Raw genomic sequence first — 14,276 nt, forward strand, 5'->3', positions numbered from 1 at the left:
GAGTTATTTTGCCATGGGAATTCAGAAATATCAGTATAATCTTGCTAACTGGGGCATCAAAAGGTGCTCAAAAGTCTGCTCAGATGTTGCTGACCAGTGATGTTTTCTGCACGGGAAATCTGTGCCTGCCACTGCAGACAAGAGGGAAAGTGGTGAAGGGGGTCAGAACTTCTGGAAAGCCTGTAAAATGAAGCTTCAGAGAGTGGGAAATACAACTCATGAGTATCTGTTTCCCCTTTCAGAGATACACACAGAATTACAAAAGGGTGAGGTCCCATCAGGCACTCTCCATGTGGAAGGATCCATACTGCAGGTGGATTTCCTGATATCTGAACGAGTTGCCTCTGAAATTGCATTTCATGAGCAGATTGTGTGATATTGCAGCTATGAGACATAGGTGATTGGGAAAGGGGCATCTAAGAAAAACCTAAAAAGATTAGGAAGAACCTGGGTTTTGTAGTTTATGCCTAGTGCGACCTAAGTCTTTACCACATACATTCCTCTTTCACATACACACAAATGTCCTTCACAGCACCCACATCAAGTGTGGTGGGCTGAAAATTCCTCCCCAATCATTAACTTTGCCAGACCAGCTCAGCTGGAGCAAACAAAAGCTGTATTTACAAGCAAAAGTACAATCTACAATGAAATGTAATGAATATGTACAAATATAAAATATTTACAATATTTACAGGTATTTACAATTAACAAACAGCACGAGAAACCCCCTGGTCAAAGACCAGGGGAAGCTGTAACATCTTCTCCATTCTCTGTGTCCTCCCCTACCCCCCTGTACACAAGGGACAACAGACAGAAGCAGAGAAGTTAATACCAGTCAAGTCAATGCAGCCAAGGTCAAGGAGAAGCAAGTTAGTGTCTCCCAGCCCAAAGCAAGAAGAGAGAGATTGTTTGGGGAACCAAATCTTATGGGAGATATCTTTCCAGTTTTCATTGGTGAACCCCCACATTACTATCAAGAAAAGAAAGCATCTGGAGACTTCAAGCAGCTTCAGTCTGGAAACGAATGAACACTGACCACTAGAAAATCTGTGCACAATGAATTCCCTTGTAGATCAGGAATATTCAGGACATCTCCCAAATCTAAAATGGATCTGTTGCCTTCCCACTAGCTGAAACTATTTGGAAGGCCACAGGAAGAGGTGATGATCTAACAGGCCTTGGTCCCATATCAGCACAAGTCAGTCCTGAGGGAGAAGGATGAAGAGCAAACACTTAGAGGACTGCAAGTGAAAGATGTATGTTATGACAACCAAACTAGCTGGGCTTTGGCTGGAGTCTCATACTCCTTCGGATCTTTTCTCTGTTTAATCCAAGATCACTTTGCTCAGAGATCTGACAGTAGAGTAGGTGCAAGATGAATTTTGCTGCCACGAATAAAGAGCTGGGATGAATGTCCTGCCACGAACAAGGAAGAGAAAGGGCAGACCTAGGACGGATATTTTGTGGGATAAGCCCATCTCCACGATATGCTGTAGTTTATAAAGTTTGTGGTTCACAGAAGAGTGAGGAATTGTATTAAGAGGAACTTCATTCATTTAGCATCAACTGGTACACTAAAAAATACATGTATGTTATATGATAGTCCTCGTCTTTTAGAATATAAACCAGAACAATAGGTTCAAGGGCAGGTAGAAACATTATCCAGAGATGAATTGCACCCATGAGGTCTCTGACCTTCCTCTGAATAGTTTGACCTTTTCAGAGATTAGATCAGTACTGGAAAAAAAATAGGCTCCAAATGGAAGAATTACTTTTCAGTTGGAAACAGACATTTCCACAGTGGCTCAGACCTCTGGTCCATTTAATTTAGTACCCCAGAAGAGCCACTAGCACATGCGTGTTCAGAAGCTGTTATACCCCTGTAACAGAGAGTTCTGAGGATATACCTGTTTCGACCTTTTCCTGTCTAAATACAGTAATATTGTCATATCCTCAGAATTTGAATGAGTCTCAGTGAATATTCATAAGTTCTAAGCTATGGGGTTTAGCAGATAAGGGTTTTTCAGTAATTGGGAATTACATGAGACCACCTAGTTCATTAAAACAAAATGAAAGACAGAGTCAAAGCCAGGCCTGAAAAGGTAAACAGTGCATGAATTCACTGCCTCCATATTTAAAGCCTTCAAAGGCTTTCAGTTAAAATCCTTTTCCGCTCTGGGTCTCAGCATGAGTCTGGCTGCAGGGAGGTTTTGTGTAGTGGCCTGTCAGCTTCCATCTCCAACACAGTGAAATTCAACTAATTGTAAGTGCACATTGCTACAGGCATACACTGCCACTCGGGTCATGCACATGCACCATGACTCCATCCACCTACTGTAAAATATGGGAGTCTCTACCTACACACACACTGTTCTTTTTTGTTACTTGCTGTCACTGGAAAGATGACAGGCCAGAGCACAGAGCAGAGATCATGATTGTGTTTCTGCAAAAATGGTGTGGAGACATTTAATCATACCGCAGCATATATGCCAAGAACTGCAGCAATCATTGAATTGTGCCTCCATTAATGAAGAAGGCTTGGCCAGAGAGCACAGTGTGTGGCTGCCTCTGCCTTCAGACTTTGATCTTACCTGCTGAGGCTGACCTTACTGCCATGTCAGGCTCTCTGCATTGCAGCTGAGGATCAGAAAGTAAAAGAAAAAGAGGAATAGAAAAATGGGAAATATCTCACAGTTGAAGACCCTCTGTGACCCATAATAGCCTCTGCTAGTGTTAATCCTCAGTTGCTTGTGAGATTCTGCAAGGTCAGGTCTAATTTACTTCTTATGTGAAAGTTTTATTCCTGAGCTTTCATGACAATAGTATAGTCACAGATTACAGAATTACAGAGTGGTAGAGATTGGAAGGGACTTCTGGAGATCATCGAGTTCAACCCTCCTGCCAAAGCAGGTTTGCCCAGAGCAAGTTGCACAGAAGTGTGTCAAGACAGGCTTCTAATGCCTTCAGAGAGGGTGAGGCCACCACCTCTCTCAGCAGCCTGTTCCAGTGCTGTGTCACCCTCAAAGTAAAGTTTTTCCTTATACTGAGATGGAACTTCCTGTGTTCCAGTTTGTGCCCATTGTCCCTTGTCCTATCACCACTGAAAATAGACTATCTCCATCCTCTTGACGTCTCTCCTTTAGATATTTATTAACATTGAGAAGATCCCCTCTCAGTCTTCTCTTCTCCAGGACAAACAGACCCAGCTCTCTCAGCCTTTCCTCACAAGAGATATGCTCCAGTCCCCTAACCCTCAGCTGGACTCCTTGTATTATTTCCCTGTCTCTCTTGAGCTGCTGAGCCCAGAACTGGACACAGTACTCCACATGGGCCCCACTAGAGCCAAGTACATGGGGAGGACAACCTCGCTCAATCTGCTTGTCACACTCTGGATACCATTGGCCTTCTTGGCTACAAGAGCACACTGCTGGCTCATGATTAACTTACTGGCAAACTATTCCCAGTGGGCTTTTTTTCACCACATTCTCATTCTCCAGAATTTTCCTTCTGAACTTCACAGAAGTTAATGACTTTGTTTCTGTTTCTGGTTTGGATAAGTCAGGCTTTATTTCTATCAAAGCAGGTTTCTCTGTCCTTAAACTAGAATCTTTTTCAGCTTAGTTTTGATTATCAGCTTGACCATCACAGATTATTGGTGGCATTCTGCTAGCGTGAATGATACCATCTTCATCTGAACTCTCTTCTGACAATGTAAGAGTAGGTTCACCTTCCTCCCCATGTATTTCCTAACTTCCCAGTTGAGAGGATCATTGTTTCACTTTTGCTGCTGCCAGTTATCAGGAAACTGTTATAGCTGCAAATCACACGTTCTATCCTTCTATGCTCACCTTTTTTTGTTCATCTTTCTGTGCTCAGTGAGATAAGCCGCCACATTCTCCACCAGCAGTGGAGACTGCTTTGTAGGGGACTCAATGCTCTTGGAGTACATTAAGCATGATCCAGACATACCAGAACATCAGGGTACTCAGTCAGGGTACTCAGGCAGAGCATAGGTATCTCCAGAGCAAAATGAGCTTGGTCTGGTGGCAAGTGCCTACCCCCTGGATCATAAAGCTCCTGTGGCAATGGAGGAATGTCAGGGAACTTCAGGGAACAGTATCTGAAGGGGGCCTACAAGAAAGCTGGGGAGGGAATTTTTAGGATGTCAGGTAGTGATAGGACTAGGGGGAATGGAATAAAGCTGGAAGTGGGAAGATTCAGACTGGATGTGAGGAAGAAGTTCTTCACCATGAGAGTGGTGAGAGCCTGGAATGGGTTGTCCAGGGAGGTGGTTGAGGCCCCATCCCTGGAGGTGTTTAAGGCCAGGCTGGATGAGGCTCTGGCCAGCCTGATCTAGTGTGAGGTGTCCCTGCCCATGGCAGAGGGTTTGGAACTAGATGATCCTTGTGGTCCCTTCCAATCCTGACTGATTCTATGATTCTATGATTCTATGATTCTAACTTTGTGATCCAAAGCTCAGAAGTTGATTATTGCTTGGTGCCTCCCCAGCAATGAGGAACTGGGTTTCTGAATTAATCTCTTTGTGCCTCAGTCTTGTTTAGCACTTGGATAAGCTTCTGGAAGAAGTCATTCCAATCCCTCCACATGCCTTTATTATCTGTTAGTACCTGATTCTTCACTGGTGACTCTTGGTGCTACAGTTGAATGAGTCATATAAATAAGATTAACATTTGGTTGGCTATTAATACACCTTTCAGGTTGATCCTGATGTGACTATCTTAATTTTCATTACTCTCCTGTGCAAGTGTCCTTTAGATCACCTACTAAGTCTGCTCTCATGTTTAGACAACATCTTACAATTCAACGCTGCTTCAGTGGTAATAACATTGAAACTCAACCACACAGAATCAACAATTTAAATAAATAGTTCTGACTGCTGTCAAAGAACTCAAAAATAAAAAGAAATCCAAAAGGCTTTCACTTCTACCCATCACTGAACTTCAGTGGTTATGCTCACCTAATTATGCAACATTTTTCTTCTCAAGCCATTGAACCCAAATACTGATTGTACTCTTTGGAGTGCTCTGTGCTCTCTGAAGGGCTGTTTATAATCTCCATAAGGTTGCCACTTGATTCCTGATAGAAGCAATCCCATTGTTATTTCTGCTTTATTTTGGAGGCAAGAATTGATGTGCTAATGTTCAGGGATGCATCCACAATGCCACAAGTAGAAGTGTGATGATAACTTTTTTGAGATGGGGATGTGGTAGCAAAGCAGTTAGCCCAAAATCTTGTCTTCCTTTCTGGGCAGTGTGAGAACTATGATCCAGGAGTGTCTGACCTCTCTCTCCTGACTGTAAAAGTGCCCTTCTTCAGATATGCACACTAGGCAGGGAAGCTCTGCGGACAGTCTGAGGACTGTCTCAAAAATATTTGAAGGAACAATAATAAAATAAAATAGGCTAAAAAAAATCTTAGATGAGTTATTCGAAAGAAATAGAATATGGTGATGTGTGTAGTGTGTATGTGGATGTCTGGAGACAGAGAGATACAGATATGGCTATAGATGCATATATAGATGTAGATAAATATATCTCTAAATATTGCCTTTCCCTAACTGAAGTATTCTTATTACTTTTACTGCTTCACTTCCTTACTTCTAGATGGTTTCATAAATAATTTTTTAAAATATAGTCATTCTAAATACTAGACTCCAGAGAGACTTTGTCTTGGACCTTTTGATGTTCAGAGTGCACTGTGTTTTTCTAGTAGATCAAAGACAGTCTCTGCATATATAGCCAGAACAAATCAGTGTGCCAGTGAAGTCTCATTTGAGGGTTTAAATGCTATGGATGCATGGCTTTTTACTGATCTACAAAACGTTAGTTTCATCCAAAAGGCTTCATAACATAAGACACAATCTGCTGTGCCTCCACAGCAAATGGGTGGCACAAGTATGCCTCTTCTTACTTGACTTTTAGTGTCTTACACATTTGAACTCACATTTCTGAGAAGTGATTACAGTTAGGAGAAAGATTAGATACAACTGAGTTGCTCAGCTGATCCTGACATGTATTCTGATAGGTTTTCTGTTTATGGAAGTAACTATTCAAGAGGGTTAGGGCTCCTTCCTTTAATGAAGATTCTAGGTCTGTATTATCAGATCGGTTATCTCAAAGCACCTCACCCACCTTGTGGGCAGAAAGCCAGTCTGTAACACCAAATCAAAGAGGGAAACATAGGAAACACAGACCAAAGGAATGAAGAAAATAAATAGCATATCCTGACTTGTCCTTCCTTATGCAGGGACACAAGAAGAGGCAGACACACCATTCTTATAGATTTCTCAGAGCCCTGACTTCTATCTCCTGCCTTCACACTGAATTCTGCAAAAAACATTAATTTTGACCAGCCAGAAAAGTCCCAGAGAAGGGCTTACTCTGCCAGCTGAGACAGGGCTGGGGAGCAAATGGGTTTGTGCACTTTGAATTCGCAGATCATCTGCCTATGGTCAAGCCCAGATTTTGCCTTGAGCATTCTGGATATGAAGGCAAAACATTTTCTTCCAGCAGGGCAAATGCACTTGTCAGTTCTCTCCTGCAGTTGCCTTATGGTTTCTCTGAGAAGCCAGAAATGCCTGGAGTGTGGTTGGTGTTTGCCATATTGACAGTAAGTAGCAGACATTAGTAGGCAAATACTGAATCATCCACGTTGCATCTTTCTCCTGGATCTTAAAGACATTATTCATCTTTTTACCACTTTTCCTTCCATGCTTCTTCAAGGGTAACTATATGGTACAAAACCAAATCATTTTGTCACTCTTCTATTCCTAATCTTAATATTAACAGTAACAGCTGGGGTGTAGGGATTATTTTTGATGAGTTACTGACAAGTCAGAAGGAGCAGTTGGTCTGAGGTGCCGCAGAGAATCATTAACCTTCAGCTAGCTGATAATCCCAGGAAATATTCACCTTGTAGTCATTACTGCTCTTAGGATGAAGAGTGTTATGTAAGAGCAGATTCTTATTAAGAGGTGAGAAGGAGAGGAAAAAAACTTCTAAAAAGATGTTTTTCTCAGAGTAAATGCCTGCTGAATTTTATTTGATTTTGATTTCCATTTCCTAACAGTACTGAACTTCAGCAGAATGAGCACTGGGTTGCTTTAATTCATTGCTTCCCTCATATATAACTCCATTTGTACAGACATGTATTTCTTTTTTGTTGTTGTTTCTCTGAATACTGTTTATTTAAGTAATTGTTGGCTCTTTTCCTGTCCTTTGTTGACCTCAGAAAACAATTTTTTTTTATATGTTTCCATTCTGGGATTTCTATTATCTACAGACTTGAGCTGAGTGTAGTTCTGTGAAAAGGCCCAAAAGAGAAAGAGAGAGATGAAGTTACTCTTGAACTAAAGTCAACTTGTCTTCCAGTTTGAGGCCCAAGAAAACCGTCACTTGAAGCAAAGCATTTAGAAGACAGTTTTACAAGTCTACTTCCCAAGAGCAAACCAGGATGAAGTGTTATCACCTTCATAAAGTTGAAGGAGGTTGTTAATTAGTCATGCTGTTAATTAGTCTCATTTATTCAGGGACAAGGGGAAAAAAAAGTAGGGGAGGGTGAATAGGGGAAAGGAAGTTGGGAAAGCAAAACAGAAGAGAAAAAAATCTTTATGATGAGGTGCTCAGCAGGATGAAGGAACAAAAGGAAGGCTTTCTGCCTGTCTCCTGATATTTTCCAACTCAGCAAAAAAATCCATTGTGTAGCTTAAAGGGGAAAAAAAAGTTAAAGTTGAAAGCTTAGTGTGTGAAAGCAACTGCTCAACCATTGTGTAATATGGACTCATGTAATGTCACTGTTTCCCCATGATGTAAGTTGCAATTTTTGTTCCAGTTGCCGTGGTCAATGTTACTGCTTTCACTTTTCAAAAGGGGGCATGGAGATGATATTTCTCTTTAGCCCCACCACCCCTTCCCCACCCCGAAACAAATACTTCTGTTAGGAAATATCAGTGCTGACCAGATGTCACTGACTTTTTTTCTTTTCTCCTTTTTTTTTTTTTTTTTGCATGTGTCCCTTAACAGCTGGCAAGAATATCAGCTCAAATTATTCACCACAAGCACACTCTTTCTGTTTGTCTCCAGATAAAGGGATTTGAAATCCTGGTTGTCAGAGAGGGATGTGGAAAACTGTGGAATGGATTTCTTTGGGCAGAGGGAATAATTCCTGAAGGTCTTTAAACCAGTCAGGGATGATCATGACTTGCATGCAAAACCAAATAGATCATTTAGAGTTGGCACTTCATGTTCTCAGAGACTGTTTTAGTCCAGGATGTTTTCTTGGAACCGCTCTGAAGTGGCTTGCTCATAAGAAGTACCAAATCTAAATGTAGAGAGACTTTTTTGTTTTGATCACGTCAGCTGAAAATATAAAATCTTATATGTGGTTACAGATGGGAAATACAGTGAGTGGATGATAAAAAGAGACTGCTGTACATGGATGCTGTAGAATTGCATGGAACAATATCCATCTGTCTGTGCTACACTGAACCACATTCTCTACATCTCACAAATGGTCTGAGGGCAGAGCACAGTACTAGGTCTACAGTGGGACCACTCTGTAAACAGCCCCGATAGCACAAGTCTCAGGAGGTGGCAGTGGTGATGCAGTGAGTGGCACTGCCCCACCTGAAACTACTCAGTCAGTACTGCTGTGCACAGTGCAGAATGGCAGATGCAGAATGATTGATCTTCATGGACTGTAAGCTAATAGTACTTGTAACCCATGTCAGCGAGGACTATTACCTTCTGCCTAACCATAACCTTTTCCTCTTGCCATCATATTTACAGTCATATCTTCTTTTCTCTTCAAAACTGTCATAGGTAACTGGTACTGCACAGAGTAATGCTGTGTTCTTCCCCAGTTATGGCTCCGGTGCAAAATAAGTATGTTTTCCTTATATGAGCAAAGATAATTAAGGAGCTTGGTACATGGAAGGCATGGCACTACAGCATTATTTTTGCCATAGTTTCAAAAGAAAGGCAGTTTTTTAATGAACAGTAAGGACAACAACTAGCCTTGCAAGAGTATGCCACACAGGGCATGTCTCAGGCATGGTAATGCCATATTTCAGTGTATTAAAACTGCATTCTATTACTTTTATTCTCTAATGTAGCTGTAGAGATCCGCACTACTGATATGCACAATGCCTTTCTGAAACAGGCTAAGATCTTGAAATGCCATTGAAGTCATTCACAGGCACTGAATTCCACTGGTGAACAACATATTGTAGTTTCAAGTTGCCTTATTTTGGCCTTTTCCAGCAGGCAAGTAGAAGCCAATTCACTGTTTCATGTATTGTCATATTCCATCTTTACTTACCTTCCATAAGGAAACACCAGCATTTTATCATGACATAGAGGCTTTTGCTTATGCCTCATGATATCTACTGCCAACCTTTGCAGTCCATTTAGTTTTGAGCCTATCTGTTTTGCAATGAAGAGACAAAAACTGACTGTGGTTTTCTGCCCATTTTAGGGTGCAGGGAGGTGGGGCTCTAGACTAACGGAAAGGCGATCTTGGGTGACCTGGATTTCCGTAAGGAATCCTATCTCTATCAGCTCCAGCACTGCCAGTAACTTTAAAGCAGACAGGATAGCAGCCCTTGTGCCTTCATTTTTGTGCTGAAAAATGGGATATTATGGTACATGACATTGTTTCTGAAGTACTTTTAGATACATATAAAAATTAAATTATTAAATAAAAATTAATTATCATTATTATTGTATTTTCCATATTGTTTTTCATCTCACTACTTTGTTTCTTTCTTTGATGGCCCCAAGGCACAGAGCAGGCGTTTTCACTGAACTATCTTTGATGACTTTTATACTACTTCATCGATGAAAAATAGTAAGAGTGACAATCTTTCTTGTAACATTCAATCTCATCATCCCTCAGAGGCTTATAAAAAGACTACTTCAGAGACAAATATACGTGGCATTGGAACCACCACCTCCAACTACTTCAGGTGAACTGCAAGAGGGAAAAAGGAGAGGGAAAGAGAGAAAAACAAAACAAAAACAAACAAACAAAAAAGAAAATAAAAAACGTAAAGAATAAGATAACACTAGATGTAAGTGGGAGAAAGGAAAGAAAGAAAGAGAAGAAAGCAAGAAAAGAAAGCAAGTCATTTGTGCAATTGAGAAGCATTATAGTTCAGATTTTCCTCAATTATCAATGGCCTGAAATGCAAATATTAATTTAGCTGGAATCTGTTTTGCCTTACAAATAATGGGGGAACACTTCATTAGGAAAAGGAAAAATAAAAACGTCAGAATGCCTGGCAACAGAGCATTACTAAAATCTTCTGGTTCCCCTAACAGAAAACCTACTTTAAAAAACACAAGTCATTAATCAGTAACAGTTGCTCACAACACCTGTTATTTATTCCTGTCATTAACACTTTCTTTAACATTTCTGACAGAAATTAGTATCTTTTCTAACTGCTAGAGAAGGGCTTTTTGGAACATGTCCAGAATGTGGTGGCTATGTTTGACCTAGAATGCATGTTTACAGCTTACCTCAGCATGGTATTACAGCTTTTCTTTTTCAATTTTGGGTTCTTTATTTAATCTAAATGTAGGTATACAAAGCACTGAACATCCCATACCATTTGCTGAATACTCATGCAGCCTCTAATCTTTGCTATGCCCTGGTTAACTGGTCACAGGGGCAGGGGCACACAATTACTGTAGGGTAAGCATTCCCAACCACCACAGCCCCACTCTGCCTACTTCTCATTGAGACAAATGGAAATTCAGAGGGTTTACAAGATGGAATTTAAGTGCTACAGGTGTTGTAATGTTTCTGTGTCAGTTTTTTCTTCTGTTGGATCCACAATTTCCCTGCTCAGAGGAGCTGGTGAGGAGGTTCCTTCCCCCACCAGCACAGCTCTGTGACCTTTTTGGCTCCCTGCTACAGTCTGGAGGAGCAGGATTACCCAGGCAAAATGATGCTCTGCCTGACCTCTTTTGCAAAAGCCTCTGGCTGGCTCCTACTCCTTCCCTTCCCAATGCAGGAGGTAGCCAAACCTCTTCTTGTATAGCAGAAGAAAATGGAGCAAATCAAACAGCATGAACATGGTTTGGAAGCTCCTTTCCTTTATATCCATTACCTGCAGATTTCCAGCACCAAAGCTTGGTGTGAGAAGTTCTGCTTTCCACAATCATCTAAAACCCTTCTGTGTATGTACAAAAGTGAGCTCTGGCAATCCCGGCTTGAAAATTTTATGGTAAACACTAATACACAATATAAAATAATAGATAACAGGTAATGGGTAATAGAAAATACCAAAAAAAAAAAATGTAGATGTAGCACTTAGGGCCATAGTTCTGTGGTGACCAGGACAATGTTAGATTTATGGTTGCACTTCGTGGCCTTAGGGTGTTTTCCATCCTAAATGACTCTATGATTCTATCTGTCAAATCTGTTTCATGTTTATTCACAATTTAAACATCGAGATTTGTAGTGGTTTCCTACCAGCATTAGATAATGGTTTTCATCTGAAAGCCACTGTTTTCATTTAGGACTGTTGAAGTTGTGGTAACATTTCTGTTAGTCTTGGGGTTTATAATGTTGTTTTAGTAAAAACATGTATTTGGTTGGATTTAGGAGAACAATGTTTCTTTAATGCAGATAGATAAGAAAGCAGTGTATTGTGTTTATCAAAAGGAAATGTCAGCAGAACTTTATAGTCTGGTAATTAGATTATGCAGATAAGTCTGCTGAGTTAGTATGCTCACAACTGCCATTCTAGATAACACTTCCTGAAGTCAATTAGTAAAACTTGCATAATGCCATAAAGTTTTCAGAAGAAAAGACAGACAGAGAGGCAGGGAGGGAGAGAGAAAGAGAAAGAGAGAGAGAAAGAAAGAAAGAAAGAGAAAGAGAGAGAGAAAGAAAGAGAGAGAGAAGGAAGGAAGGAAGGAAGGAAGGAAGGAAGGAAGGAAGGAAGGAAGGAAGGAAGGAAGGAAGGAAGGAAGGAAGGAAGGAAGGAAGGAAGGAAGGAAGGAAGGAAGGAAGGAAGGGAGGAAGGAAGGAAGAAAGAAAAAAAAAAAAAGAGAGAGAAAGAGGGAAAGAAAGAGAGAGGAAGAAAGAGGGAAAGAAAGAGGCTATGACAAGCACCATAAGTAGTTGTTCCATGTCAGTTTTTTCCTCTGAACAACCCTGCTCACTTTGAGCAACAGCACAGGCCATCTGAATTTTCCAAATACATCTGCAGTCATGGTAGCAGCAGCTGTGCCAAGCCATCACCGCTGAGGGGCAATGGAGAATTCCACAGGCCCTTTGATTCAAACCAAGGTAAAACCAGACCTAAGCAAGGGGCTTACATTTTTCAGACAGGTGGCCTTTGTAAAGGCCACCATGTTTGTATGTATGAAAACCTCATAAAGAAAAACCTCTTACTGACTTAAAGAGGAAAGACACAAGTAATAGCCAAATTTTATGGGGGTACAGAACTTGGATTCAAATGTTGTCCTCTGTTTAATTTTAAATTTGGGGTATTTTGACTCCATGTCCATTGAAAACATTATGAAGAGGTTTCATCTGTTTATATTATCACTAAAATATTAGCCTTTTATACAGGGAGTTCATATCACATAATGCTTTTTGTCTTATGTAATTAGTTATTATTGAGGATCCCAGTTTTTTCTCGTGCAGGTTACCATTAAAAGTATTTTCTGACATATGGTCAAATCCTGTACTTTTCTTGTGTTAAATACAACTTTCCTCAGTCCACTAACATGTTACTTAGGGGCAGAAAATGGGATGAGAGAGAGAACTTATCTTTAAAAATATTCACATTCTAAAGCAAAATCAGAAGTAAAATATACACTCCTTAATGCAATAAAATTCCTGTGACAATTACATTCGGGGGGGGGAGGGGGGGGGGGGAATTTCTGCTAATCTGCTGTCTGCCAGGAAGCACACACTTGTCATTTTGCTATCTTGCTTCACAAATGAAGTGAAACTCAAAAGCACTTTTCAAGAGGGTATTTCAGTTTAGCACATCTGAAAAACAGCTTCCCCACTAAAAATACAAAAAATACTGACTTTGAAGTGTTTTGGAAAACATAATCATCAACTGCCTCCAGCATGAGCATCCTGGCTGTAGTGAGATCTGGGTGCAGAAATGGCTCTGCAGCATGTGTTTTCTCTGCACTATGGGCTAGTCAGAGTTGTCTGTCTCTTCTGTCCTTTCCCACAGAAACTGCTGTCCTCACAAAGTTCCGGTCTCAATGTTACGAAAGAGAACACAGGACCCCTTCATCCTGATCCTTTCTCCTGCTTAGCATGCTGTGAAACAACTCTGTGGAGATACACAGTATCAGTCCTGAGCCCCTGAAGTGTAAATGCTTGAGCCTTGTCCAAATAGCTATATATTTTCTGTATTATATCTGCATCTTTATAGCCACTCAGCCATGCTCTGGAAAACACAGCGGTATAAAATGCAGTGTAGATAAATAAACGAGAAAGAAAGGTGTCTGCACCGATGTGCATGACCTTCCTTTCAATACAGCTGCATCCACAATGGTCATTCATCTGACACAGTTTTATACATGAGAACAATCACCCTGGTCATACAAAATACATGTAGAGAGCAGGCTTTAAAGTAAGCAATACCGATTTACATAGTTGCCCCCAGCAGGTGATACGAGTCTGCACTGACCCTCACAGTTACCCCACAGATGACAAACAGCACTTCTCACCTACACCAAGGAGTAAGGCATTCCTGAACATGGTGATAAGTAAGGTGCTCTGGTTATACCTGTGCTGGAAAATTAAGCATCTCCTGGTCTCTAGAATACAATAATCTGTATCATTGCATTGCTACAGCAGTCCCTGTCATGCTTTTGCCCCCATGGTTAGCAGTGTCCCAGGTGGTTAGGGGTGTACCAGGCCATTCCTGGGCACAAAGCAGGAGCCGTCCACCACTTGCAGCATAGGTGTAAGCAGTCAGTTTAAGACAGTAAGGCAGTTGGATGCTCTGTATGATCATGGACATCACTAACAGACCAATCCCTATCAGCTGGCTGCAGGGCCAAATTGCAGCCCCAGCAGTGCTGAATTTATTGGTGCAGGATATTCATAGATTCATAGAATACCCAGGTTGGAAGACACTTCAAGGATCATCTAGTCCAACCTTTCAGGGTAAGAATATAGTTTAAATCAGATGGCCCAGCACCCTGTCAAGCTGGGCCTTGGAACTGTCTAATGTACAGGAATCCACCACCTCCCTTGGGAACTTATTCTAATGT

At 41.0% G+C, this 14,276-nt stretch overlaps 1 protein-coding gene across 1 annotated transcript in view; it reads right to left on the minus strand.

Annotated features, from left to right (window-relative positions):
• DLL1 (delta like canonical Notch ligand 1) overlaps nucleotides 1-14,276 on the minus strand; it is a 37,171-nt gene that overhangs the window by 10,342 nt on the left and 12,553 nt on the right. Inside the window, exons 11-12 of the mRNA XM_054396777.1 lie at nucleotides 9,525-9,641; nucleotides 9,340-9,443 (exon numbers count right to left, since the gene is read on the minus strand). Coding sequence (XP_054252752.1) covers nucleotides 9,340-9,443; nucleotides 9,525-9,641 — 221 coding nt within the window. The remainder of the gene's footprint in view (nucleotides 1-9,339; nucleotides 9,444-9,524; nucleotides 9,642-14,276) is intronic.

Source organism: Indicator indicator, chromosome 2 (assembly GCF_027791375.1).
Source record: "Indicator indicator isolate 239-I01 chromosome 2, UM_Iind_1.1, whole genome shotgun sequence".
NCBI classification, from domain to species: domain Eukaryota; kingdom Metazoa; phylum Chordata; class Aves; order Piciformes; family Indicatoridae; genus Indicator; species Indicator indicator.